The sequence below is a fragment of the Protopterus annectens genome, chromosome 2.part0, assembly GCF_019279795.1.
Source record: "Protopterus annectens isolate FY-2018-M chromosome 2.part0, PAN1.0, whole genome shotgun sequence".
Lineage (NCBI taxonomy): Eukaryota > Metazoa > Chordata > Ceratodontiformes > Protopteridae > Protopterus > Protopterus annectens.
The window spans coordinates 477,899,465-477,926,530 of record NC_056728.1 but is presented as its reverse complement, the minus strand read 5'-3'; the positions used below and the strand labels follow the sequence as shown (position 1 = coordinate 477,926,530).

Below are 27,066 nucleotides of genomic sequence, written 5' to 3'. Positions count from 1 at the left end.
TGCCAAAGGTGGTATCCAGGGTGTCCCTGAATCAAGCTATTCACCTGCCTACCTTCTTTCCCAATCCTCAAAATAAAGGAGAGAGACTTCTGCACACCTTGGACATACACAGACAGTTGTGCTACTACTTGGACAGAACAAAGTCTTTCAGAAAGTCTGACCAGCTTTTTGTTGCTTTCGCTGCTGGATTGCAGGGAAAAGCAATTTCCAAACAGACAATTTCTAAATGGATTGGAAATTGCATTCGATTCTACTACTCTTTTCATGGAAAAACTGTTCCAGCTGACATCAGGCCACATTCCACCAGAGCTGCAGCCACCTCCACAGCCTTTTTAAAGAGGAGTGGCAACAAAGGACATTTTAGAAGCTGCTACATGGAGCTCCTTGCATACATTTTCCAAGCATTACAACCTGCCTTTATACTCCAGGTCCAGAGCAGGATTTGCCTCTGCAATCCTGCAGGGCATTTTAGCTACACCATCTTTGTCTTAGTGCCTACCACCCCCAGGTTGGCTATGGTATTCAACCCATATGTCAGGACTGCAGTTGCATCCTTGAAGGACATAGTGCAGTTTTGTACCTACCATAAATGTAGATGTCCGATAGGTATGCAACTGCAGTCAGATTTTCCCTCCCACCTACCCCTCTGTGGTATACTTTTGGGTTTCTACCCCTCATTTTAGCTACCTGGGGTAATCTTTTATGGTGTATTTGTTTTTATGCTGTTGTACTTGTCTGGAATTTTTCTCTATTTTTCAAAATTTAGCCTTCCTTAGAGGGCACCTGGCATCTGGGGCAAGAAACACTGAAGAAGATGGTGTCGGCTGACGTTTTTATACCCCAGGCACTCTGACGTCAGGGAAAGGGCGACATCAGCCGACGCCAGACCCAGACTTTGGAATCCGGCCGACCGAAGGGCTGCCTGAGGCAGGACAACCCATATGTCAGGACTGCAGTTGCATACCTATCGGACATCTACATTTATGGTAGGTACAAAACTGTACTTTCCTCCATGATGTCTCAATGCCTGAAGTCTCGCCACCTTTCTCCAGTACAGAAGCCTTAGGTTCCCTCCCAGGGAATATTGATTTCCTCTTCCGAGTATTCTCCAGAGCATCCCACTGAGTAGGTGCCCAGGAAGAGGATGTGCCAGAGGAAGCACCTAGATTCCCCACAGGAGTCCATCACCGAAGACACGAATTTCAATGAGGGTGAAGGCTCCTCACTGTCACCTTGAAGATGTCCCCTTTGGAGACATCCTAGAAATCCTTAAACAGAGAGGTGACTGGACTCCCTCTAACCCTACACTGAAGGAATCTGTCCTCCTAGAGGTTTTCAGTACGGGACCTTCTACCTCCTTGGTGACTCTGCCCGCTGACATTCCATAGAACCCATACCTCGAAATCTGGACAGGATAATGGGCACCACCTGCAGACAGACAATTTTGTGGAGCAAAAGAAAAACGGAGTTGCGAGAGATGGACAGACTAGGGAAGTGTGCCTTTGCTTCAGTGACGTTGGCACACTTTATGACTTCAGAGAGATTTGACCAATGAGATATGAAATACCCTCTCAGAAGCCATTCCTGCAGTGGTTCAAGGTTTGGTAACTTTTCATTTGGCAACCATATAGTCCGTATCCATTAGTTCTATGAGGTTAGTTTCGAACATAGTGGGAGGTACCTCAGGTGCTGTGGGTTCTGGCATTTCCATGAGGAAGCATGCCTGGATGCACTTGTGCAATTTTGCAGAGCCATTTAAGTCCAATTTTGTCAATTCCTCCTTTGACGGGACTACTCTTTTTGGCACTAAGGTGAAGGGAATGCTCTCCAGGTGTGAGAAGGATGGAAAGACCTTGTCTGGCATATGTTTTTCGCCCCCTCCCCCCCAAAGATCCTACTCCAGGAATCAGCAGAGTGGTCAGAAAATGTGGTTCAAAAAGTCCCAAGGTCCTTTCCGTGACACATGGGGAGGAGGTGCCCCCAGGGGAAAGAGGGGAACTCCAGAAGATGTAGTCGCCCTTGTGGCAGTGGTGGCCAGCAAAACCAGAGCTCACGAGAATCTTTCTTTGATAAACCCTACCAGCGTTCCTGAATGGAGGCTCACCTGTCCACCTCTGGAGACAGTCGTGGGTTGTTTATCCCTGCAGCAGAGAGGCTGGCTAGACTTAAAAGGTACTTGGGTGCAGAAGATTATATCCAGAGGTTATATAATAACCATATTCCCTACCACCACCAATTCCCAGAAAAATTCCTGATGTTCCAGTCAGTCAGAGGGATCAAACAGCAATTCAGATTCAAAAGCTGCTAGGAAAAAAGTAATCCAAGAGGTCCCATCAGATCAGATAGCATCCAGAACTTACTCAAGGTTCTTTTTAGTGCCAAAGAAAACAGGGGACTGGAGACCAATTTTGGACCTCATAAATCTAAACAAATCTGTTCACTGAACCAAGTTCCAGATGGTCGCGGTTCAGTCCTTTATCCCTCTTTTGGGCAAGGACAACTGGATGTGCTCATTAGATCTCCAGGACACCTACTATCACTTAAAAATGAATGGGCAATCCAGAAAGTACCTACGCTTCTGGCTGGGGGCCAGTCACTACCATTTCAGAGTGCTGCCCTTTGGACTCACCACAGCCCCCAAGGTGTTCACCAAATGCATGGCAGTAGTAGCAGCTTACCTCAGGCTGCAGGGATTCCAAATGTTTCCTTACCTGATTGACTGGCTCATTACCGCTCTGACCAGGCATCAACTCATACATGCAAGAGATCAGATTTTCCACACCTGTGCTGTCCTAGGAATAACCATAAACTACAGTAAATCACAACTTCACCCAACTCATACACTGGAATTTATTGGAGCACTGCTCAATACAAAGACTGCCATTGTTTCTCTTCCATCACACGGAGTTCAAACAATAAGGTCACACGTCAAGAATGTTGTAAAGAACACATCAATCTCAGCCTGTACAGTTCTCCGAACTCTAGGCCTCATGGCGGCAGCTGTAACCTTAGTTCTGTTGGCCAGATTTTACATGCAGATCCTTCAATGGATGCTGGCTACTCAGTGGTTAGTCTTCCATCAGTCAATGTCATACCAGATAAAAATTGCCAACACTTGCAAAAAAAATCTCTATTTGTGGATCCAGTCTGATCAACTGCTCCATGGCTGTCCTTTCATCCACCATCAGCCCAAGGCCTTAATGAACATGAATGCTTCCCAGATAGGGTGGTGGGGGGATTGTCTGAAGAAGACAATCCAGGGTACTTTGTCCCCCGAAGAGGCCAGTTTACATATAAATGTTCTAAAGATGACAGCAGTGCCTTGGTGTTGCGAGCATTTCAAGATGTTCTTCCTTCTGTGTTGATTGTGATTTAGATGGACAACATGTCAGTTACCTGGTACGTTAACAATCAAGGGGGAACCAAATCCTACCCACTGTGTCAAGAAGCTCTCAGGGTCTGGCAGTGGGTGATCTCTTCCAACTGCTTTCTTTTAGCGACTCACATTCCAGGGTGATCCAATGTGATTCTTCTTCCACACAAGTGGTCCCTCATTGAGAAAGTGGCAGACAAGATTTTCCATCAGTGGGGCCAGCCATGTGGCAAATTTTTGCCTCTTTCCTAAACAAGTGAAGTGACTACTTTGCCCTGATTCCCCCAAAGGGGCAGTCACTAAGAGATGCTCTACTTCACAATTGCCCCCCCCGGTCTCCTTTATGCCTTCCCACCAACCCCCATTGATCCCCAAATTTCTGTAGGAAGCTGTCAGGTTGAAGAGCACAGTAATCCTCATTACCCCCTATTGGCGTCAACAAATTTGGTTCCCCTTTCTCTGGCCTCAACTGGTTCAACCATTGTGGAACCTAGATCCGACTCTGGACCTCCTGTCTCACTCAACGGGCATGTCACACCCAGATATACCAAACCTCAAGCTGACTGCTTGGCTTCTCCAGTTCCCCTAGTAGTCAGACAATCTATGCTCTTGTCACCAGTCCAGCATATAATTTTATCTTCCCATAAACCCTTGACAAGAAAAACATATTCCAGTAAATGGAAAAGATTTGCCCTTTGGCTCAGCAACACAATCTTGACCCCTTCTCAGCTCCTATCAGTCACATTTTAGATTTCCATGCACACCTATTTCAGAACGGTGCTAGTTCTTCAACCGTTAAAATTCAGCTAGCATCAATTTCAAATTACCATACAGGTTTTAATGGCGCATCCATAGCTTCTCATAAATTGAGCAATGCCTTCTTAAAAGGGATGCTTCTTCTGAAACCTCCTTTTAAAGACCTTGAGCTTCAGTGGGCTTAAATTTGATGTTTCAGTCTCTCACACAACCTCCCTTTAAACCAGCAGCTACATGTGACCTTAAATATCTTACATGGAAGACAATTTTCTTGGTTGCCATTACTTCACAAGAAGAATTTTTGAGATCCAAGCATTATCTACTAAACCTTCATACTTGGTTTTCCACAAAGATAGAGTGACCTTGTGTACCAACTCGTCCTTTTTTCTAAAGCTGGTGTCAGAATCCAACATCAATAGGGCTTTCAGTCTCCCAATGTTTTTTTTTGCAAGTTAACCAGCAAAGGAGAATATATCTTACAGCTACTGGATGTTCATAGACAATTCCGTTTCTATTTGCACAGAACAGACAAAATCAGGAAAGCTGACCAACTGTTTATTTCCTTCTCTGAACCAACATTGGGAAAACCAGTTTCCAAAGTTCCCTATCAAAGTGGTTGACAAATTGCATTTCCTTTGTCTATGCTAAATTGGGCATTTTTCTTGCACATCCCTTGAAAGCACACTCCACTAGATCCATGGCTACTTCCACGTTTTTTCAATCAAGAATGTATATGGATGATATTTGTGTAGCAGCAACTTGGGCTACTCCCCATACCTTTGTCACTCATTACAAGTTGGATCTGGTCTCCAGAGGTAAGGCATCATTTGGTTCTGTGGTGCTCAGGAATTTCCTTCCGTGAGTCCACTCTGGATTCAGGTAGCTAGGGACACTGTCCCACTTGCTGAGAATAGAATGAAGATTGGCAACATCAGATAAGGAAGTTATGTACTTACCATAACGTTCCATCAGTGTTGTCAATCTTCATTCTTCCTCAGCTTCCCCTCCCACCAACCCCTATCCTATGGCTTCATATATATATATATATATATATATATATGTGTGTGTGTGTGTATATCATATGACTTCTGGATATAGCTTTTCCATAATTCTCTTAATCTTCCTACGCTAATGTAGCAGAAAACAAGATCTGAGGTAATTTGGTAGGTGCATTGTGGGTAAGGGAGAAGATCGAGAGATTTGGTGGCTGCGAGCTTCTGCATCTGCCAAGTCGGATCTGACAGATCAGATCTAAACCCACTTGCTGAGGAAGAATGAAGATCGACAAAGCAGATGAAATATTATGGTAAGTACATAACTTCTTTTTCTCCCGTTTTGCTCATTTGAACAGTACAATTATTTTATTTATTTTAAATTTGTTAACCGGGAAATTCCGACTGGACCAGGTCCATTTTCAGCCAAGGCCCGGGGAGAAAAGCTCCAACATCAAGTTATATACAGTACATCCAGCATAATACAGAAAACAGGTTACATCATATATGCTGAGCATAGTAATATAACAAGAATTAATAAAAACACTCCAGGTAAAAGATATAGAACATGGGTAAAAAGACAATGTCAGTCATACTTTGGTAAGCAAAGAAAATATATCAAGTAAGATTCTACAGTTAAAAGTACCCTTTCAGATGACCAAGCCTACAGGGGATCAGGGCTCCAGCATGTGATCAGAGAGGAATTTGGGGAGTTAATAGTAGTATGGGTAGGGTTATGTGATACAAGGGCATAACCATGTACTAAGAAGGGGCGATTTGAGGGAGTTTTTTTGAATATGGATGTGGAGGGGGCAGTGGACACAGGGGAAGAGAGTTCCAATTTCTGGCAACGGTGTTGGAGTAGAGCGCTTTCCCTGCATTATTGTTAGCCTTGGTGATGGAGAGGAGAGATTTTTCACTGGATCTTAGGTATCGGTTTGTAGTATAGATAGTAAGTAGGTTGGATAATGAGGGGTTTTTTTCAGGATATTTGAGAATATTGTAGGCTGTGCCCAGCTAGTGATAGTTAAGTAGCTGTGGTAGCTCAAGCCATTTTAGTTCTTTTAGTGCAGCACAGTGATGGGTTCTATAGGTTGAGTTAATAGCAAACTTGGCTATTTTATTGTAGCATGATTCTAGTTTGTCTAGGTCACATTGTCTGATTTGGGTAAAGATTGGTGCTGCGTATAATAGAGTTGAGAGGAGGTGGCTTTGTGCAAGAGTGACTCTTGCTTTTTGTGAGAGAAAGGACTTATGCCTGTATAGGGAGCCTAGTATGCCTGTATAGGGAGCCTAGTTTTTTGTGTACTAGTTTTATGATATGTGAGATGTGAACATCAAAGTGGAGATTATTGTCTATTTCATTGCCCAGAAGTTTGGTGTGGTTAGAAGGGGAGATGATGGTGCCATCATTAGAGGTTATGGTAAAGGAGAGGGTTTTTTTTTATCTATTAGGGGTAAATAGTAGCAGTTTTGTCTTTTTGGGATTTAGAATTAGTTGGATCCCAGATATCCATTTTTGTACTGAGATAAAGGTATATTGAGTGAGTACGTAGGGTGGTGGGAGATGAGGCGGAGCAGATCAGAGTTGAATCATCTGCATATTGTATGAGTGTGGCATGTTGTGTAGAGCATTTGAGGTTATTTGTGAAAATAGAGAACAACAGCGGGCCCAGTATAGAGCCCTGTGGGACACCTATGGTGGCTGTAAGTTGTGTAGACAGAGTTCCTTTCCACTGGACTGATTGTTGCCTGTCAGACAAGTAGCTTCTGAACCAGGCTATAGTAGAGGAGGTGAAGGATAATGATGTTAGCGAGTCTAGTAGAATGGAGTGGGAGACCATATCAAATGCTTTTGAGAGGTCTAGGAAAATGGCTGCTACATATTTGTTATCATTCCTGTGAAGGTTTATATAATTAGTGAAAGATAAAAGGGCTGTGGTAGTGCTGTGATGTGGACGGAAACCGTGTTGTGTGGTAGATAGTAGATGTCCTTCAAGAATGTAACTGCAGTCATAACATATGGGTTGTCCTGCCTCAGGCAGCCCTCGGTCGGCCGGATTCCAAAGTCTGGGTCCGACGTCGGCTGATGTCGCATTTCTCTCCAACGTCAGAGCGGCAGGAGTATATAAGCATCAGCCGACGCCATCTTCTTCAGTCTTTCTTGCCGCGCGGTGCCCGAAGCAGAAGCAGTTCGCAAGTGCCGGTCGGTCAGCTCCTGTATTCTTCGATCCAAGTCATCAAAAGCTAAGTACCCGTTGGGGACCTTTTCTGCCTCAGCCGATGTCAGAAATTACTGAAAAAGTTAATAATTGTTTGTCTTGTGGTAAACAAATACCTCATAAGGATTTCCATTCTTACTGCCTTCCTTGCCTTGGCCCAGACCACAACGTCTCGGCCTGTGCCGCCTGTGCTCGCTTCAATAAGCGCACTCTCAGGCGCCGGGCGGAGTTCGCTGAAGACTTTTCGTAAAAATTTCGATTACGATGCCGTCGGAATTACCGACATTGCAGACTCCTAAAAAACGAAAAGACCGGGACCGACATCCTCGGCCCGTGTCTTCCACCGACACCACGCCAAAACCTACCGCGAGTGCCCCGGTTCCCTCTGAGGCGGTTATTTCACCGCTCCGAACCGAAGACACCGCATTACCGATACCTCCGATACCGGAGACCACACCGACGCCTGTTATTGATTTTCCTCCGGATACTGAAACCGAGGAAATGCCCGAGACCATTGCTGTGGATAAGGTCACTCCTGCACGTGGAGCTGCTAGGCCTCCCATGTCCATGTCTATCGAGGCCTACACACATGCTAAGGCAGCCAGCAAGACCAAGCACCTTACTGCTAAAGCCTTGCCTCAGCTTACTCCTGAAACACAAATCATGACTATGGCAGCAGACTTAATCTCCATGATCAGAGGTTCCCAGGCCCATCCTGAGAGAGGATCCCAGCTTCCTCCTGATAAGAGGCCCAGGGTTGAGCCCACTGACCCTCTCCCTTCAGATGAGGATTCAGAGGCCTCTGGCCACTCCGATAGCCAGGAAGAGCCTTTCCAGACCTACGAGGACTCAGATGCAGAGGACTCCATCCCCTCGGCCTCCCCTCCTGAGGATATTTCTTTTGGGGAAGTTCTGCATTCCATGAGGGAACATTTTAAGTGGCAAGGCCAGGAATTTTCTGATTCCAGAAAGCGCCTTCGAACCTTCCTTAAAAAGCCCCAACACACAGGCCCTTAGCTATTCCTCCTGTGCTTGATGTTTTGGATGATCTATACTCTGACTCCAGTGTTACCCCTGATACTCTCCCTCCTGCTCCTGCCAAGCCGGAAAGATACTATAGAGTCCCTGAAACGCATTCTCATTTCTTTAGGGCCCATTCTGTTGATTTAGAAACTATTTCACAGGGGCCAAAAGGGGTTTCAGCTACCACCTCCAAAAATCCTTTGCCTTCCAACAGGGAAGCTAGGTCATTAGAGAGATGGGGGAAGAAGGTTTACACCTCCACTACTTTTTCTATGAGAGCTCTCAATTGTCTGTTTCATATGTTTCAATATAAGGATTTCCTGTTAGATGATTTGCAGAAAACTTTGGCCTCTACTGAACCTTTAGATAGGAAGTCTTTGCAGGAGGCTGTACATAACTCTCAGCAAGTTAGCAATCACTTTCTTCAGTGTGGATATGATGCATTGAAAGCTTCATGTAGGGCAGCTATGACAGGGGCGGTCATTCGTAGGCATGCATGGTTAAAAGAACAACCTCTACCAGATCATGTTAAGGCAAAACTTCTTGATGCACCCTTGGAAAAGAACAAGCTTTTTGGTGCTAATGCTAAAGATGTACTGAAGACCATTGAGGAAAAAGCCAAGTCAGTTCAGACAGTCAAAGATTTCCTTCAGGTGCAGCCACCCAGATTCAGCAGGAATTGGCCTTCAAAAAACTGGTCCTTTCCTAATAATGAAAGGTTTCAAAGGGGCAAAAACAGGCGTGGCCGAGGAAGGGGATAATACAGAGGTTCCTACAGGGGACGACAATGGCAACCAGCAAACCAAAGAAGTGACACAGGGGCTTCTCCTGCCCCACAGGGACAATCCCAATGACTTTCCTCTACTTCCGCTAACCAAAGAGCAAACAGAAGCTCCCTTTAAGGAAAATTATCTCTGTTTTCAGACAATTGGCACAGATTGACAAAGGACAAATGGATTTTGGACATTATAGACCAAGGCTACAGGTTCCACTTTCATACCTTACCAAGGAAACAAGGCATGCCAAACCTACCGCAAAACCAGAGGGCAGAGGCCATCAAGCAAATTTCTCTGCTTGCTCAGATCAATGCAATAGAAAAAGTTCCACAACAAGAACAAGGCCAGGGGTTTTACTCAAGACTGTTCCTTGTTCCAAGAAAAGAAACTCAATGGAGACCAATACTGGATTTGTCCGCATTAAACACTTTTCTCATAGTACCAAAGTTCAGAATGCTGACCTTACAGCAACTCCTTCCCATGTTGGGCAAGGGGTCTTGGCTGATTACTCTAGACCTCAAGGAGGCGTACCTGCATGTCCCTATCAGACACAGCTGCAGAAGATACCTCAGATTTCTTGCAGGGCCAGAGCATTATCAATTCTCAGCATTGCCATTTGGCTTATCTACTGCGCCCAGAGTATTTACAAAATGCCTGGCTTCAGTAATTGCTCATTGCAGGCTCCGGGGATCCAAATTTACCCGTACCTGGACGACTGCCTCATACAAGCGGACGACAAACTGATTTTGACAAAAAACTTGGATTATGTCATTCAATTGCTACAAGCTCTGGGATACACAGTCAACTTCCAAAAGTCAAGACTGCAGCCATCCCAGCAAATAACTTTCTTAGGAGCCAATCTAGACACAACCTCTCAAATGGCTTACCTGACAGAAGACAAGCAAAAGAAGTTAACTCATTTCAAAGGTTTGGCAAAGCTCACCCAGATGACTGCAAGGAGATTCCTACAGGCCCTGGGTTACATGGCATCCTGCATTCTCCTGGTTCCATTAGCAAGACTACACATGAGAAAGCTTCAATGGTACCTAAAAAGTTTATGGTCTCAACACAGTAACAACCTAGAGACAACCATACCGCTCATTCCATGCCTACAAAAGGAATTTCTATGGTGGGCCTCGGTAAGCCAGGCAAACACAGGTATGTCATTCAAAAAACCTCAAATAACACAAACAATTACCACAGACGCCTCAGACCTTGGATGGGGGGGCGCACATGGAGGGCAGATGTATTCAAGGACAATGGTCTCCAAAGGAAACACATCTGCATATCAACCAAAAAGAAATGCTGGCAGTAATGCATGCCATCGAGGCCTTTCGACAACAACTTCAGCAAGGCCACCTGCTAATACGGACAGACAACACCACTGTTATGTGGTACATAAACAAGCAGGGGGGCACCCATTCTTACCCCCTTTGCAGACTGACAATGAATCTTTGGGAAAAATCACTGAGCTTAAACATACAGTTGCAATCCCAGTTTGTTCCAGGCAAAGACAATGTGCTGGCGGACAGCCTAAGCAGGAATTTCCTAGACCCCCACGAGTGGAGGTTACATCCAGAAATCTTCATAAGGCTCACCTCAACATGGGGCAGGCCAGAAGTAGACCTATTTGCCTCCCACCTCAATCATCTACAAAATTTCTGTTCCAGGACATATCATCCACAAGCATGGAAAACAGATGCTCTCTCATTCAACTGGAACCTCCTAAAAATTTATGCATTCCCACCTCTGCCACTGATGACCACAGTACTACTAAAGATCAAAGCAGAGAAGCCAAAAGGGATCCTAATAGCTCCAGACTGGCCAAGACAACACTGGTACCCACTACTACGGAGCATATGCCACAACAAAAAAATGGGCCCTTCCCCAATGGTCCCACCTTTTGACTCAAAACAACTTCAAGACGGTACATCCCAACATTCAGATGCTCCAGCTAACAGCTTGGGAGATCCCATGAATAACCTCAATCTATCTCTCTCCAAGGAAGTTCAGCGGATATTAACAGAAGCCCGCAGACCATCCACCAGAAAGGTTTATTCAGCAAAATGGAAAAGATTCAGCATTTGGAATACCAGCAAGGGTCATTATGCATCATTATTGAACATCCTACTCATCCTGGAATACTTGGCAGATATGCTACAGAATGGACTCTCATATTCTTCTATAAAAATACATGCTTCAGCTATTTCAGCTAGATACAACACTGATCCACCTGTCAATATCAAGGTGCAGGTACTCCACGACTATCGAAGCCAACCATCAACCAAAAAAGCAAAAATCAATAAAAAATGTTTATACTTGAACAGCAAAAGAACTTTATTCCATGGGTTGTTAGTGCTTTCACGTCTACTCTGGACTACTGATCCACCTGTGTTCTTACATCCTTTGTTAAAGCAATTTCTTAGAGGAATCAAGAATATCAAGCCACCAAGAAAGGCCCCAGTACCAGCCTGGGACCTCAACTTTGTCCTAGAAAAACTGACTCTGCCCCCCTTTGAGCCAGCAGCTTCTGTGGACTTACAATTTCTCTCATGGAAGACAGCTTTCCTGTTGGCAATTACCTCAGCAAGAAGGGTTTCGGAATTACAGGCCCTAATGGCAATACCACCTTTCATAACCTTTCATAGAGACAGGGTCTCCTTACGAACCAACCCTAGCTTTCTGCCAAAAGTGGTATCTAGGGTTTCTTTAAATCAATCAATTCACCTGCCTACCTTCTTTCCCAATCCTGAGAACAAAGGGAAAGACTGTTGCATACCTTGGACATTCACAGACAACTTCGCTACTACCTGGACAGAACCAAGGCCAATAGGAAGTCTGATCAGCTTTTGTAGCTTACGCCCCTGGAGTACAAGGAAAAGCAATTTCCAAACAGACTATCTCAAAATGGATTGGACATTGCATCAGATTTTGTTATTCCTTCCATGGAAAGAGTGTACCAGCCAATATCAGACCTCACTCTACCAGAGCTACAGCCACCTCTACAGCATTCTTAAGAGGGGTGCCTACAAAAGACATTCTAGAAGCTGCTACATGGAGCTCCGTGCATACATTCTCCAAACACTACAACCTCCCTTTATATTCCAGATCCAGAGCAGGCTTTGCTTGGCAGTCCTGCAGGGATTGATAGCTACACCATCCTTTTCTTAGAGCATTCCACCTCCGCCAGCTAAGCTATGGTATTCAACCCATATGTTATGACTGCAGTTGCATTCTTGAAGGACATAGTACAGTTTTGTACCTACCATAAATGTAGCTGTCCGATAGATATGCAACTGCAGTCGGGTTTTCCCTCCTTCCCTCTATTCCTTGGGTCCACTCCTCTCCCTGTTATCCTAGCTGGGGATATCTGTTATGGTGTATCTGTTTATTGCTTATTTATTTGTCTGGAAACCTGTTTTGTCTTCCAAATTGATTACAGCCTTCCTTGGAGGGCACCTGGCATCTGGGGCAAGAAACACTGAAGAAGATGGCGTCGGCTGATGCTTATATACTCCTGCCGCTCTGACGTCGGAGAGAAATGCGACATCAGCCGACGTCGGACCCAGACTTTGGAATCCGGCCGACCGAGGGCTGCCTGAGGCAGGACAACCCATATGTTATGACTGCAGTTGCATATCTATCGTACATCTACATTTATGGTAGGTACAAAACTGTATTATTGTGTGTGTTAAGAAATGTCATCATTTGCAAGTGGATGCATTTCTCAAGAATTTTGGATAAGGGGCAAAGGATGGCAATAGGTCGGTAGTTGGAGAATTCATAAGAATTACCTCCTTTATGGAGAGGAATGATGCGAGATACTTTCCAGAGTTTGGGTATGTAGGATTCTAGTATGGAGCGGTTGATAAGGATGGAGACAGGATATGATAAGGAGTCACTAGCCATTTTTAGGTATGCAGCAGGTATGTTATCAGCAGCTAGTGTGGTTGGCTTTAGTTTTAGGAGGAGGTTTTTGATAGTTGAGGTGGGCACTGGTGATAGGCTGAAAGAGGGGGTGGTATGGAATAGGTTATGTTGTGACTGAGGTAGACTGTTTTTGGTTATTTGACTGGACAGGGCTAAGATGGATTTAGTAAAATGGTTATTAAATTGAGAAGCTATGTCTAGGGTATTGTTAGTAGAGATGGGTGCTGGGATTGTGGTTTTGCCTGGCTTTAGTAGGGAGTTAATGGCATGCCAGAATTTTTGTGGACTATTTGAATATTTCCTTTGGGCGCTAAGAAAATAGTTTTGTTTGTTTATTTTGGATTCAGCCTTGGCCTTGTTTCTAAGCTGTTGATAGTATTGTCTGGAGCTAGGGTTTTTGTCAGTTTTCCAGATTTTCCAGGCTTTATCTCTAGCTTTTAGTAAGGCTCTGGTGTCTCTATTTAGCCAGGGTGCATAGTTGGCTTTAACTCTGATCTTTCTGCTGGGAGCTAGACTATTAAGGATGTTAGAGAAGGTTGTATTGAAGTAGTCTACTGTCTGGTCTAACCCGAGTGTCCGTAGTGGTTCCCAGTTGCAGTGGCTTAGGACAGTATTTAGGTATCGTGGGGTAAGGTTACGGTCATCTCGTACAAATTTGTAGACTACTGGTTTGGGGTGATTGGAGTGTTTCTGGAGAAGGAAGGTGGGGAGATGATCACTTAAGTCATCTGGGAGGCAGCCTACTGTATAGTTTTGTTTGGGATAGTTGGTTAGTGTCCAGTCCAGTATGGATTCTCTCTTTTTCTCATCTATTCTAGTTGGTTCTTTAATTAGTTGAGAGAACCCATATAGATTGATATGTGTAGAGGGGCTGCTGGAGTTACAGGTTGCCCAGTCAGTGTTAAGGTCTCCTAGTAGGATCGTTTCCTGAGATAGATTGTCCTTTGTCCAGTGTAGGATGTCTTCCATTATGAGCGAGTTGTTGCCTGGAGGTATATAGCAGCATATTATATTAATCTTCTTGGTGTTTCTTATGGATAGGACAGAAAACAGGACTTCAGCAGTTTGAAAAATGGGTGGTGGGTGTGGGTGGTGTGGTGTGCAGGAGCTGGAGGTTAAGGGTGTTTTTAAAGAGAATGGCTACTCCTCCTCCTTTCCTGTTTGTTCTATCAGATCTAAGTGTATTATACCCTGGGGGAAGAAAGACTTCATCTTGGATACTGGGTGTAAGCCAGGTTTCTGTAATGGCTAGTATATCAGGGTTGTAGTGGGCTATGAATGCATGTAGGTCTGTTAGCTTATTGGTAATACTTCTTATGTTGAGATTTAGGATTAGCAGGTCAGATGTTTGTCTAGCTGAGAGGGGACCTGGATTTGGGTGAATGTCACCAGAGGTTAGCAGAATTTGTAGGAGTGTCAGTATGTGTTTTTAATATTAATTGTTTGCGAGCTTGGTCTATGAGAGTTTTTCTTAGTGTGATGAGATGGTGTAATTTTTGTTAGTGAGTAATATGTAATTGTAAGATTTATGATTGTAGGGCAGATGTAGAAGTCTGAGTGGGTTTGAGAGGGTGGGCTAGTGTGGGTAGTGTGATAGCAGTTGTGCAACGGTAGATCTGTTTGTAAGGAAGTTAGGAAGGTTAGCGATAGTAGAGCTAGTGATAGGGATGTGAGTGTGGGTAACATGATACTACTTTGAGTGAGAAGTACAACTAGGATTCCTGGTTGGTTGTGTGTGAGGGTAGAGTTGTGTTGCCTGGGAATGTGTTTTGGGAGTGGGATCAGTGTGGGATGTAATTGGATTGGGGGTGGGGGAGGTAGGATGAGTGGGTTGGGCTAGTTGTTAGGGAATTAGGGGTTGGACTACTGGTCAGGTGATTAGGGGTTAGAATAAAAGTAGAAGTAGTGGGGGCGGGTGGGAATAGGGGCAGGGAGGAGAGCGGAGCAAGCCCGAGCGCAGCGCGGCCGGCTAACACCGACTCTAAGTGTTTCTTTAGGTTTTGGTAAGTATGTAATGTTAGCTTAAATTGTAATTTGTTCAACTGAAATTTTAACTGTAATTTAATATGTTTGCACGAAGTTATAGACTATGTTATGGGCACAGAGTATAATTTTCTGACATTCTTAAAAGGATATAGAATTAAAGCTGGGGTTAGTTACAGACGAAACAGGAGAGGAAATGAAATGCTCTTTTATAGATTTGAGTATTTCTCAAAAGAAACTTGACTTTAGTTGGGGGGGGCACTAACTGGAGAGCAACATACAACTGTTTAGTCCTGGTGATGTACTCATCAGTACAGAGGTTTGACTAAGGAACTATACAGCAGAGATGTATTAATACACTCACTAACATTTGTTTAAGTTAATGCAGGTAAGGTATTTTACTGTCTAGACACTTGGAAGTTAAGCACCTACATTAGTATTTAGTCTCTTTAGTTGCAGGACAAGTGTCTGTGGGTGCCCAGTGCTCAAGAGAAAAAACTGAAATTTCTACTGCTTGATATGGGGGGCAGAGACCTGCTTGACCTGAAGGATGGTTTGGATTAATTAGTATTTAGTCTCTTTAGTTGCAGGACAAGTGTCTGTGGGTGCCCAGTGCTCAAGAGAAAAAACTGAAATTTCTACTGCTTGATATGGGGGGCAGAGACCTGCTTGACCTGAAGGATGGTTTGGATTAATTAGTATTTAGTCTCTTTAGTTGCAGGACAAGTGTCTGTGGGTGCCCAGTGCTCAAGAGAAAAAACTGAAATTTCTACTGCTTGATATGGGGGGCAGAGACCTGCTTGACCTGAAGGATGGTTTGGATTACTTGAATGCAAAACCTTACAGTAGGATGATTACACACCAAGGGAGACAAACAGCTGCTGTTGGATTTGGGGGAACTGACTGTGTAAAAAGGATCTTTTATCCTTTCTATGTTCCCTTTTCTTTTCATCCCTGAAAAAGTTAGAAAAGAACAAAGCCCAGTGGTTGCCAAGAAATGTGTGGTTTCAGGCTCCAAGATCCTTGACAATGCAGAAACCTATCTCTTTACAACCCACAAAGACACACCCCAAGTTGGAGTGACAGGAGCATGACTCTTCTGTTAGATCCTTTCCTTCCACCAAACCTTTTGACAGAAATCTCAGAATTGCTGGAAGGTATCACAAAGCCTTCCAGTCATATGGCTTAATTTGCTATGAGCAGAAGCCTCTCCATTTGAATGCACAGCTGTCCTACCAGCTCAGTTGGGTTAATATGTATGCGTATGTATATGAGGTACCTGTTTGACTTGGTTCTTCATTATTCCACTGTCAGGCTGCATGCTTCTTGCGTCTCACCACATCATATTTGAACTATCTGAAGTCTGTAGTATTTTTTACTTCTAGGGTAGTTTGTCCTGCACAGAACTTTATAATATGATGTGCAGCACTGAGCTAAACATTTTTCAGATGAGTCAGTAAGAGACTCCAGTAAGATCTTTCTGCACTGATTACAAAGTGCATAATGAGGAGCTATTCTGTGCCAAAAGCCAACACATTAGGGAGGACTTTACCATGGCCCAGTACCTACTGGTTCAGCAGTCCATAAACAGATTCTAAATGTTTGCTTTTCTTTGAAGATCCCTTCTCCTTCTCTGGACTTGGAGTTCATGACTAGTAGCCTTATCCTTTCTCCATTTCAGCAAACTTGTTTTGAGATCATGATATTATTTTCTTGATGGCCATAATCTCTGTTCATGGAATCTCCAAGCTGCTGGCTATTTGTGGGGACCCTGTTTTGGGCTTTCACACAGATCAGCTATCCCTTAAGACTGACCAAGGATTCCAGACAAACATGATCTGAGAACTATCCTTAAATCAGTCTGTTTATTTCCCATTTTTTCCCTGATGGTAGAGTCCAGATGATAGACAGAATGTGACAGTGACCATCATTTCCCCGATATGTACAAATTGATGCAGTTCTGTTGAAAAGGGTGTTTGAATTAAAAGATAACTTTTTGTCTGAGTAGAGAGTAGCTTTCAAAGTAGAATGTTAATTGTACCATTATTTTTGCACCAGGTAGCTTACGACCTTTTGAAGAATAAAGTTGTCAAATATTGACATACAAGGAATGTGACTACTTACCACTGTGTACATTTGTATTGGCCATTTGCTTATAAGTTCACATCTGCTGATTTAAAAAAAAATGTGCAAGTAAAAGGAAATATGCATGATTTCAAGCAGATTTTTTTATCCCATTGTAAAAGTCGAAATAAACTGTCTGTCTAAGCCTGAATCGTTTTATCATAAAGACCAAGAACTTCAACAAAAGAGTAAAAAGTTCTATATAAAGGTTTCTTCAGAGGTCAAGCTCCTTCAAGATCTCAGGTTTAACATGGAGCTTTTCATTCATCTAGGTTAAACCCTAAACTTAAAAAAAATTGTACTTCGACCCTTTCAGGATATGAGCTTCCAAGGGTGCCAACTAGACATTCTTTCTCTCAGAGTATTGCTGCCCAGGAAAAAAATGCAGTTTCTGATTTTCTTTATCCAGTTCCTCCTTCCCGTAGAATTGACCTCTGTAAGAGAGGTACTGAGAGCCCTGGGGGTACATTGCTTCATCCATGCAAATGATTCATTTTGCAAGACTCCGTATGAGGAAGATTTGGTGGTACCTCAAGTCAATTTGGGCACAACACAGCTGTTAACTTGTACTCTCTAGTTTCTCTCTTTCCCTTCTTGAAGAATGAATTCCTTTGCTGGATTAATCATAAGTCACTCAATCCAGGATCGCCCTTTCTGGTCCCTTCTCTGCACCAGGAAGTCTGCATGGATGCTTCAGATCTGTCTTGGGGTTATGTTCAGTGGGAAAAAAAAGTCCAGGACAGGAGAATCAACAAAAATGTCAAGGAAATGAAAGCCCTGATCCTGGCTATACAATCTCTGAATTACTTCTGGTGTCCAAGAACCTTGTTGAATCTTTACAGAAAATACCACTGTAACATCAGCAAATAGGGAGGGCCGAAATCTTATCTTGGCAAACGTGCTGTGATGGTCTGGCAGATAGACATTCAGCACAGTCTCTATATTCTGTCAAAGATGAATTCCTACGCAAATTACTTTAACACATCCAAGACAGACCTTCACCAGTGGCTACTCAGTACAACTGTCTTCCAACTGATCATCCATCTGTGGGGAGGATTCCCCAGGTAGCTCTCTTTGCATCCACTCTGAGCAGACAGCTCAGACTGTTTTGCTCCAGAGTTCTATACCCAGAAGCTTGGATAACAGATGCCATATCATTCTCGTGGAAAAGGAAATTCATTTATGATTTTCCTCCCTCTTCCCTGATTCCAAAGGTTCTTCTCAAAGTCAAGAAGGACACCAGAAAGATGCTGTTGATGTTTCCACCACCACCATGTTTGGCCCAGACAACACTGATTTTCTCTTCTTTTTCATCTGGCAAAAGACAGCACAAGTTATCCCACAGGATGGCCCTTCTCACAGAATAGAATGACTCTGTCATTTATTTAAACCTACAGGCCCTAAATCTGTTTGAATAATATGATTTTGATACCGTTCAGGCACCAAGACTAGAAAAACAGCAGTAAGAACATTTTGTATTTCCAAATGGAAGAGGCTTTTTGTTTGGTGCCAAAAGAAGCAGAACCCTTATCAAACGGGCATTCTCAGTATTCTTTCCTATCTATGTGAACTTCTCAATTCAGAACTGACATATTCCTCTGCTAAAGCACATTAGTCAGCCATATCTACTTGTTTACCAATAGAACACCTTTTTCTGCATGTTTTGAGGTCAAACAGTTTTTTTTTAAATGTGTCCTCCACATCAGGCCAGCTGGAAAATGTTTTCCATCTCCATAGGACCTCAGTTATGTCTTAGAGAAACTAACTCTCCATCTCCTTTTGAGCAGGCCTCTTCCATAACTGTAAAATTCTGTACATGGGAAGACTGTTATGCTAATGACTTTTACGTTGGCAAAAAGAGCTTTTGAGTTACAAGTCCTTATGACTTCTCCTTCTTTTGTGATTTTCACATGTACAGGGTATCCCCAAGGAGAGTTACCCTTCTTTTATACCTAAGGTTGTTAGTGAAATGCCCTTGAATTAATCTGTTAACTTGCCTACTTTCTTCCCCAGTCCTCAAAATAAGGGAGAAAGAATTCTACATTTGTGGGATGTTCACAGACAGCTTAAATTCTATCTTGACAAAACTAAGGCTTTCAGAAAATCTAATAAGCTATTTATCTCTTATCAGGGTGAAAATATGGGTTGCCAGGTTTCCAAACTGTCTCCAGTTGCTTTTCTTTAGTTGTCTCTTTCAGTCACTTCTTTCATGGCAAACAACTTCTAGACCAGGTAAAAGCTCATTCGACTAGGGCTGTTGCCTCCTTTGATGCTTTTTTTTCAGTTGTCTGGATTCAAAAAACATTTTAGAAATGGCCATTTAGTCTTCCGTTCACACCTTCACCAAACATTATAAAATAGATGTCATATCCGATGCCAAACTGGTTCTGCCAAATCCATTCTTTGTAGGATGCTGGACTCCAGGTTAATGCCTCAGCTCTCCTCCCAGATAATATAAAAGCTTTGTAAATGTTTGCAAATGTGAGAAAAACTGCAACAGTGATGATCTGAAGGGCATAGTACACTTATGTAAGAGCATAACATAACTGTAGATGTCCTTATTGATCACAGTTGCAATGTCTGCAGCCTCCCTCCTTCCCCCCTCTTTTTAGCCAAGGTGGACCTCTCTCTCTTTCGCTGTCTTTCTCTCTCGTAGTCTAGTAGATAAGTAATAGGCTACCAGCCTTTGCAGGCCATCTTAAGCCTATCCAGTTTCCCTTTTTGTGCTCAAATTAACTTATCCCATTTGGTTAGAGATTGGCCTTACCCATCCAATGGTCGATAATTGTATATTGTCGCTAATGAGATTAACTGTGATCTTACCATAAGTAGAGGGGACCCATGTATGGGATATAGCATTTAGGAGCTGCCTATGTCCATTAGTAGTACAGGGGGCAGTCCTGGGGTAAATTTTCTGTTTCCCATCCATAGATCCAAGTTGCACTTGAATATAGACAGGGATGAACTCTGTTTTATGTGGATGGGGGAGGCTGTTCTAGTAGCGGTATCCTCTGAAAGATATACCTGCCCCTACAAACCATTCTGTTGATGTTGCAGAAGAGGTTTATATCCCTAGTCCAAGTATTTCTGATGCCATTTGACTTGCTTATGTGCAGTAATTCCATCAGTATTGGATTGGAGGATGCTTTGTATGTCAGACATGGGTCACCTCTTAGCAGTCTGTAGGATACCGAGTATAGTGGCACGGCTTTGAGTCAGTCCATGTAAGACCTTGTATCCTTTTAGTAAGGTGTCTCACTGGGCGTTCCAGTTGTTGCGTGTGTTTGGACAAATACATGCCAAAGGAGGCATTATACTTAATGACTAGCGTAATCAGGGATGAGTAAAGGGGAGCAATGAGTTTGATAGATCAAGACACAATCTCTTTGTTTATAAACTGTGCAATATAGAAGGACTTTCATAAAACAATGGTTACATGTTGATCAAAAATTAGGGCTCTGTCTACATATGTTCCCAAATCCTGAACAACTGGGTCAGCTGTTAGGGGTATATTGTCAGTGTGGTAGTTCCCAAGGGTAGATGACTTCCCAAAGGATACAATAATTTATTTTTTGGCATTTTGTTTCAATCCATGATTTTGGCACCAGTTATTTATTTGAGACAAACTTTCCTGCACGGATGGCCAAGTCATTTGGGGATTCAAGTAACTGCTCCTAGCCTGCAGTCATCTGCAGACTTTGTTACAGCCCTTTAATACTGGCTTTTACTTCAGAAAAGTAGATGCCAGACAGGAGAGGTCCCAGTACAGAACCCTGTGGAGGTAACTTCCCCTATTTTGATTTGCTGCATCTCACCCTACTGATGTGAATCTTACTACTTGTCTGCCTGGGCCAAGAGAGTTCTGAGGAACTGTGAGCTGTACATCCCTTATGTACTAGCATGCTCTCTTGTGCCTAGGTCATAAGGCAGATGTACAGGGGTGAAGAAGACACCCAAGCTGTGGTATACTGGATGGATGTATGGTATCCTTGACATGATACTTCCTGTATATCAGAAATACTGCATCAGTGATCAATTTTGGCAGCTACTGTATGATATGTCCTTACACAACTGTGCTTTTTGCTTAGATATATATTTATATACATACATACATACATACATGGACACACTGTGTATTTTTTTACTGTGCTGTGCATTTGCTAGTGTAAAATATGACTGCATGAAAATACTATGAAATGCTGTTTTATGTTGCATTTACTTCACACGTTTTTGACTTTTTTGTTTTCTTTTGCTTTCTTTCCTCCTTCTCCCAAAACATACTCCCCATACAGCTTGGTCTGCACTGCACTTAGAGGGAAGATTAATGTCTATAGTGAAATGGAAGCAAATTTCAAGGCAAGTTGTCCAGCATTCAATTATATGGTGGTTCTTCATGTTTTGAAAAATTATTGTATTGTGCTGTTCAAGGCTGGTTAAAAATGGAGTCTGTTGTTTCCTTAAAGTGAAAGTACTACCCTCCACACACACACACACACACACACACACACACACACACACACACACACACACACACATATTCTTTGGCCTTCCTGCTTGTCTACCATCAGTTCTCTCCTGGCCAGTTGTCCCATTTTCCCTGCCACCTGGTCAGGTGGGGTCATCATTTAGACAGCCATCTGGGGTGGTTTGAGGGTTTTCTTCTTGAGCTCTACATTACCCACAGCCCCTCTGTTTGCAGAGCTAAAGGTAGACAGGCAGTGAACTCTCTGTGCTAGCTGACCTGCACTTCCATGACTGACTTTCACTCCAGCATGGCAAGTGGTTTCCTGCATCTCCCCCATGGAAATTGCACTTCTTTATGTCCTTTCCATGCGCCCGCTACCTCCAGCCCCCACCCAGGGAGCCAAGTGGGCCATGCCCCTTCACTGTTCTTCCTCCTTACCTGGCTACTCCAGTGCCGGGAGGTCACTAAACAAACCTCAGTTATCTATATATTTTTTTTTTTTTTTTTTTTTTTTTTTAGTAAGGTCTCTATCCTTCGACATGAATGAGACAGGCTCAAAGTACTTTTTCATTACTGAATGATTTGTACAGATGACTTCTAGAGCTTATGAGTAAATGCTTTCTGATACATTATTACAGGCCTGAATGTCCACTAAGTACATTTATCATTGTAGTGCTTCTCCTGGCAAATTGCACTACTGCATGTATGCATATGTGACACATACAGGTATAATGTGATACTGTGTATGTGTGTGTGTGTGTGTGTGTAAAAAAATAAATATATATATATATATATATATATATATATATATATATATATATAGGCTTCAGTAGTAAATTATTTCCACAGTTTAGAATAGTATATAAGAAACAACTCCTGTGGAAGTTGTTCGAGCTGTACTATCGTACCCATCCTACATCACGTAAAAATGGTGCTGTCATGCAGAATTAAAAAAAAATAAGGAAGACTGTGGAAATCCACATTTCTTTAAGTGATGTGGCTCTTTTATTAGAAGCCGGATAAGCACTGAATAGTGTTTCAGAAAACGTTTACATTATTTTATAGTCTTTCATCCTTTAGCGAAAATACTTTTTCTAAAGCCATGAAAACACACAAATTTCATTGGTTAGTGGTTGGAAAACTCCAGACCCATTCAAAATTAAACCCACCATTCAGTGCTGGCGACTAGGCAGCAAACCTCTGGTCCACCACTTACTGCTAGTCTTTTCTTCCCGTCAGAACTACAAAACACTCCACCAAAACCATTCCCCGGTTATCAAGCATTCTATTTTCCCATCCCCCGTCCTTCCTTTTATTTCAAATTTCTGATCAATCCCAAATCATTCTCTCATAGATCTTAGTGGATCGAGGGATATTTTGAAAGATCTGGCTAAGTAGTATGGTGAATGTTGCCCTGCGAACATGACCGTCCAGCCATCCTACTCTCCCACCACATTTTTATCCTTATTTATTTTACTTTAATAAATAAACATACAAAGTAAAAAAATGTATATTTTTATATTCATCTACCTTAACCACGAAATGCTCCACCAAAACGATCCCTGGGCTAAAATACATTCCCTGTCATTGTGACAGTATTCTCCCATGTTACCCCTAGGTTTCCTGCTTTTCTCTCCCCTTCCCCAGTCCTCCCTCATATTACTTTTCCCTGGTTCTGGGTGTAGCATGGTGTATTTTGGAAGTTGAGTCATGTTGTGCTGCAGTTAAGACCAACCAGCACCCCCACACTTCTTTTTACTTTTTACACTCATTTTTTTCAGTCTACTAAAATTTAACCTTCTAACCAAACCCCACAGCTTAATATTAGCCTACACCGATAAAAGTTTATTATTCTCCTTACAAGGTTTTCTGCCATCACCAGCCACAAGCAACATTCATAATTAAAACAATGGCAAGCACAAGAAATTTACTAGCGAATTTGCTTAACTAAACAGACTTGAGCCAGAATTTTCTATTGGCCACTCAGACATTTGTTAAAACCTATCACAAGAGCCCCCTACTTAACCCCTATTGTCTAACTTAACTTCCTAGTAAGCCCAGTGGTAACATGCAACACCCTGCCTATGGGAAACAAATTTTTTAACCACTAACCAATGAAATTTGTGTGCTTTATGGATTTAAGAAAAAGTATTTTCTCTACAGGATGAAAAACTGTGTAAATAATGGAAACATTTTCTGAAACACTATTCGGCATTTATCTACCTTCTAATAAAGAACCACATCACTTAAAAAACGTGGATTTCCAGAGTCTTCATTATTCTTTCATTACTCTGCATGACGGCATCGTTTTTACATCTGATGTAGGACTGGTACTATAGTACAGCTCAAACAACTACTACAGGAGTTGTTTTTATATTTTCTTTCCTTAGTTAGAAGATCCCTGGTGGTTAGACACAGATCCAGCTGACCAGGTATTGGTTGAGCTTGGTATACCCGTAGAGTGCTCATAGTATTTTTGACTTAGCTGGACATTTTAGAACAGTAGAACTATTTACATCATATTTGAAAACTGTAAAGCACATACAAAGACAGAACAAAACTTTATAGAGTGTGCACAAATGTGTCTTTATCTGTAAGGAAACTAAATTTGGTGACTCCCATGATCAACTATAAGTAGCCACTGTTAAAGAATACGAGAATATCCATCAAAAATCCCTACACTTCATGTGGTCCAAGTATACAGAGTTACTGAAAAGGTGACTGAAATTCATCTTAATCAGTTAAATCTTCATAGACTTTATAATTTCAGTCATTGACGATTTAAGAGGGTGGTATTTGGCAAGTTTTTTTCTAAGCAGTAGGTTCTTCTTCCTGATGGGATTTCTTCACTGGCACTCACTGCTGTATAGTGAATCAGAGACCAAACACGAGGATATCCAGTTCTGTCACACTGTCTTACTGAAGAGAAATTTTTACGGGCAGCCTGGCAGTAATTTGGTAGTAAATGCATAAAAGTGCTATGTAATGTTCAGACACATAACACTGTTGTAGCAGCCTAACTTATATGGGTCCTACCCCAGTGACTGTCTAGCTTGCCAAAGCTAAGGGTGCCTTCTGCACGCTAACTGTCAGGGGCTTGAGCAGAGCTCCATAAAAGAACAGTTGGAGCACAAAAAGTATCAAAGCTTTTTTGCTGCTGAAGACAGCACTCCGGTGGACCCCTTGGAGCTGTCAGCTGACCAGCGAACTTTAAGAACTACTCAGACAAGTCGGCATTGGGGAAACCCTTCCGGTATCTCTTATTTTTTCAGGAAAACTGGAGATGTTCTTCGTGTTTCACTGTTGCAGTCATTACATTTGGGTAATCTACTGGCAGGTTGCCCTCAGTCGGCCTGAATTCCAAAGTCTTGGGTCCTGCGTCGGTTGCTGTCTCCTCTTCCATGACATCAGGTCGTCAGGGGTATAAAACAAGCAGCTGACGCCATTTTCTTTAGTCTTTCTTGCCACGCGGTCCCGAAGCAGTTCGCAAGTGCCAGTCGGCCGACTCCTGAAATTTTCGAGTTCGAGTTTCAGAACCGAAGTCTTCACTAAAGCTAAGTATCCCGTTGGGGAAACTTTTTTCTTGCTCCATACCGATGTCAGAAAAAGTTAATAATTGTATTACTTGTGGGAAGCAAATACCTCATAAGGATTTTCATTTATACTGTATTCCTTGCCTAGGCCCTGATCACAACGTGCCTGGCTGTCTGTTTTGTGCTAGATTTAACCAACGCACTATTAAGCGTCGGTATATTTTTGCCTCTAAATATTTTGGAAACAGATGTAACTACCCCGAAATGTTGGATAGCAATCCGTCTACCGGAGTACACAAAAAATGCAAAGAAAAGGACAGAGACATTCTGTCGAGGTCCAAAACCGACGGCGAAGCTTCTCTTAAGCCAGTCTCCGGCTCACCGGTACTCAGTGAGGCGCTTTTGCAGCCCCTGATACCCACTACTTTCGAGTTGCAGGCCCCTACCGAGACCCATGTGGAGTCCAGCACGCCGCAAGATTCTCAAAGTATTGTTCCCACGGATGTCTCTCCCTTGGATGGGTCTGGAGCCACTGAGCAAGCACCAGCTTCTGAGGGTGTATTCAGGCCTCAACATTTTTATATAAAACCGACGCCAGCTTCAAAGTCAAAGGCAAAAGCAACTTCTAAAGCTAAAAAACGCATGATCCACGTGCACAGGCCTCTTTGCCCAAAAAACAGATGATCAAAATGGCTGAAGACTTGATTACCTTGATCAGGGGTTCCCAACCCCCTCCTGATGAGGCCTAGGCAAGACAATGATTATGAATCTTCAGATCAGGTTTCTATTTCTTCTGATTCGTCTTCTGATCAGGAATTATCTATATCTCCCTATGAGGATTCTGATGCAGAGGAATCTACCCATCTGCATCACCTCCTGAGGATTATTCATTTGGAGAAACCTTGCATACTTTGAGGAAGCACTTTCACTGGGAGAGTCAAGATTTCTCAGAATCAAAAAAGTGTCTCAGGGATTTCCTTCTTCTCTCTCAGTATAGGCCTTTAGCCATACCTCCTGTTTTAGACATTGTGGATGATGTGTTTTCGGAGTCAAGCTTGACTCCAGACTCCTTACCTTCGGCTCCCAGCAAGCCAGACAGATATTACAGGGTCCCTGACTCGCGCAATTCTTTATTTAGAAACCCTGCTGCTGACCCTGAAACTATTTCACAGGGTCCAAAGGGGGGTTAAGGCCTTAACAACAAAAAATCCTATCTCATTCTAACAGAGATTCAAGGGCACTGGATAGATGGGGAAAAGAAGGTTTATACATCTGCAGCCTTGGCAATTAGGGCCTTAAACCGCCAGTTCCATATGCTCAAGTATCAACAACATGTTATGGGATTGCTGAAACATAAAGTGATGTTGATTTCTGAATGTGCAGAAAATAAAGATTTGCAGGAATCATTCCATGCAGCAGAACAAGTTGGAAAGCATACTTTGCAATGTGGTTTTGATTCCTTAGAGGCCTCCTGCAGGGCCACAGTTACTGAATCTGTGATTAGGAGGCATGCCTGGCTAAAAGAGCAAAATTTGCCTGATCATGTTACTGGATGCACCTTTATAGCATGATACTCTGTTTGGTATTAAGGCAGAAGAAGTTTTGAAGAAAATGGAAGACAAAGCAAAGTCTATGCAAACTGTAAAAGACTTCTTACAAGTGCAGCCACCAAGATTCAGTAGACACTGGCCTACAAAAAAATGGGTCCTTTCCTGTGTCCGACAGAGCTCAAAGGGGCAAATCCAGACGCCGTAAAGGTTCTAGATATCAGGCACAAGATTCTTACAGGTCAAAGCAATGGAGTGCTTCTACCTCCAAATCTGGAGGAGATAAAGCACAACCCTACAGAAAACAGTCTCAATGACTTCCCTCTGCCATCACCAAGCACT

At 42.9% G+C, this 27,066-nt stretch overlaps 1 protein-coding gene across 2 annotated transcripts in view; it reads left to right on the top strand.

Annotated features, from left to right (window-relative positions):
- Positions 1–27,066, top strand: part of LOC122793129 (FGF1 intracellular binding protein) — a 544,410-nt gene that overhangs the window by 367,871 nt on the left and 149,473 nt on the right. For both annotated transcript variants that reach the window (XM_044060893.1, XM_044060894.1), the window contains exon 8: positions 21,472–21,535. In XM_044060893.1, the coding sequence (XP_043916828.1) occupies positions 21,472–21,535 (64 nt within the window). The remainder of the gene's footprint in view (positions 1–21,471; positions 21,536–27,066) is intronic.